Genomic DNA, 2,500 nt, shown 5'->3' on the forward strand with positions numbered 1-2,500 from the left:
ACGAGAGGAGGAAGGTGACTTACACCATGCCCAATGCCTACAATGTGCCCCTGTGCCAGTAGGGATGCCTTTTATTGTGGCACTCACTGTCAAAAGCACAAGTTTCCTTCCTCTTCCCTACTTCTTCATTTTGGATGGTTATAAGTTTCGTGTTTGTTTGTGACAGCACAGAAATACGAAATAAATAAAGTTGCTTTTTGTCCCCCCTAAAACAGTAATACTTCTATCATATTGAGTATAAAGAAAAAAAAATGAGTTGATATAGCCCCTGAACTACAATTTTAGTCAACTGCAGAATTGATGGAGCCTGTGATATGACAGATATAAATTTCTAAAAACAGTAAAACACAAAAAAACGAAACACAAAAATGTCTCTAGCTCTACAATGAGTGACGAAAAGGGAGTGGGAAAAATCAAATTATGTTGCAGAAGCTGCCTCGATCAGAAATAAAATTCATCCTGGAGCCTGTGTAAGCAAATCTATCCACCGTCGGCAATGGGTTAACGGGTTAACAATTTGTATGAATACATTTTTAATAAAAATCACCATCACTTTCAGCTTTGCAAACATAATCTACCTCGACAAGGAAGAAGCAAAGAAGACCTTCACAGAATCCGGGGTTGTTGCTATCCGCGGCTCAAAGCTTACTGTACTCTACAGTAGCAAGAAGAAAAAGAAAGTGCCACAGCTGCCAAAAGAGCGAAAGGCTAAAGAGGTAAGTCTGCATAATAGGATTTCCACCGATTCATATACCAGTTGACAAACTACATGGGATACTTGCCTGTGAATGTTATTTGATACAGTGTGACACTATCATCATTTACCTGTATATATAAAAGTGTGTGTTTGTTTGTTTTCATGTGTTCATGCATGTGTGTTTGTGGTCAAATACACAAATGTGCAACCACACACATACAGGGACACTCTTTTTCTCTCTTTCTCTCTCTCTCTCTCTCTCTCTCTCTCTCTCTCTCTCTCTCTCTCTCTCTCTCTCTCTCTCTCTCTCTCTCTCTCTCTCTCTCTCTCTCTCTCTCTCTCTCTCTTCTCTCTTCTCTCTTCTTTCTCTCTCTCTCTTCTTCTCTCTTTCTCTCTCTCTCTCTCTTCTCCACTCTCTTTTCTCTCTTCTCTCTTTCTCTCTTTCTCTCTCTTCCTTCTCTCTCTTCTCTCTCTCTCTCGTTCTCTCTCTCTCTCTTCTCTCTCTCTCTTCTCTTTCTTTTTTTCTTTCTCTTCTCTCTCTTCTCTCTCTCTCTCTCTCTCTCTTCTCTCTTCTCTCTCTCTCTCTCTCTTCTCTCCTCTCTTCTTTCTCTTTCTCTTTCTCTCTCTCTTCTCTCTCTCTCTCTCTCTTCTTTCTCTCTCTCTCTCTCTCTCTCTCTCTCTCCTCTCTCTCTCTCTCTCTCTCTCTCTCTCTCTCTCTCTCTCTCTCTCTCTCTCTCTCTCTCTCTCTCTCTCTCTCTCTCTCTCTCTCTCTCTCTCTCTCTTCTCTCTCTCTCTCTCTCCTCTCTCTCTCTCTCTTTCTCTCTCTCTTCTCTCTCTCTCTCTCTTCTCTCTCACTCTCTCTCTCTCTTCTCTCTCTCTCTCTCTCTCTTTCTCTCTCTCTCTCTTTCTCTCTCTCTCTCTTCTTCTCTTTCTCTCTTTCTCTCTCTTCTCCTCTCTCTCTCTCTTCTCTCCTCTCTCTCTCTCTTTCTCTCTCTCTCTTCTCTCTCTCTCTCTCTCTCTCTCTCTCTCTCTCTCTCTCTCTCTCTCTCTCTCTCTCTCTCTCTCTCTCTCTCTCTCTCTCTCTCTCTCTCTCTCTCTCTCTCTTCTCCTCTCTCTCTCTCTCTCTCTCTCTCTCTCTCTCTCTCTCTCTCTCTCTCTCTCTCTCTCTCTCTCCCTCTCTCCCTCTCTCCCTACCTCTCCCTGACCCCTCTGTAGCTCACACACACTCACATTTCAGTAGATAAACACATTGCATTGCCTTCATTATTGTAAATTGTAAATCTTTCTCCCCTTTTTCCATTAAGCTTTCCCTCAAGGATAGGAGAGTTATACATCGTAACAACCTCTACAAGAGAAAGGTAAAGCTGTATAAGGAGAAAATGACCCATAAGTTCCTGGATAAAGAAACGGAATAGAACACGATCACACAACAGAAGAGGAACCTGCAGCAGAGAACTTCGATCTGTGGTTCTTCCTTCATGGTGTTATACTTGTAGTGGAGAGTGAGTGCTCGACGAAAAGGGGGAATGTAAGGATCTTGGCTTGTGAATGGGGTGGATGATCTGTATGTGATCTTTATAAATACTTTCTGTGAAGATAAGCATTTGATTATCCTTTCATAATTAGGTAGAATCAGAATGATGGGAATATACATCAGATACTTAAAAGGAAAAAAGATGTAGATTGCCCTTCCCTCCTTAAGGGGGGTCTACATGGTCAAGCGGTTTGTCAATGTCAGAAGCGATGTCAGAAGAAACATACATTGATCTATTGACGCGTGTCACCCCTTTCATTACTTATGAA

The 2,500-nt window shown here is 42.0% G+C and overlaps 1 protein-coding gene across 1 annotated transcript in view; it reads left to right on the forward strand.

Moving 5' to 3' along the window:
- The window catches only part of LOC122252930 (uncharacterized), a 21,400-nt gene extending 19,108 nt beyond the window's left edge, over positions 1 to 2,292 (forward strand). Inside the window, exons 6-7 of the mRNA XM_086538410.1 lie at positions 560 to 716; positions 2,002 to 2,292. Of these exons, the coding sequence (XP_086394536.1) occupies positions 560 to 716; positions 2,002 to 2,112 (268 nt within the window). The 3' untranslated portion in view covers positions 2,113 to 2,292. The remainder of the gene's footprint in view (positions 1 to 559; positions 717 to 2,001) is intronic.
- The last annotated feature ends 208 nt before the right edge of the window (positions 2,293 to 2,500 follow it).

The sequence above is a fragment of the Penaeus japonicus genome, unplaced genomic scaffold (genome assembly GCF_977035675.1).
Source record: "Penaeus japonicus unplaced genomic scaffold, GWHDUDI00000001_assembly GWHDUDI00000007, whole genome shotgun sequence".
Lineage (NCBI taxonomy): Eukaryota > Metazoa > Arthropoda > Malacostraca > Decapoda > Penaeidae > Penaeus > Penaeus japonicus.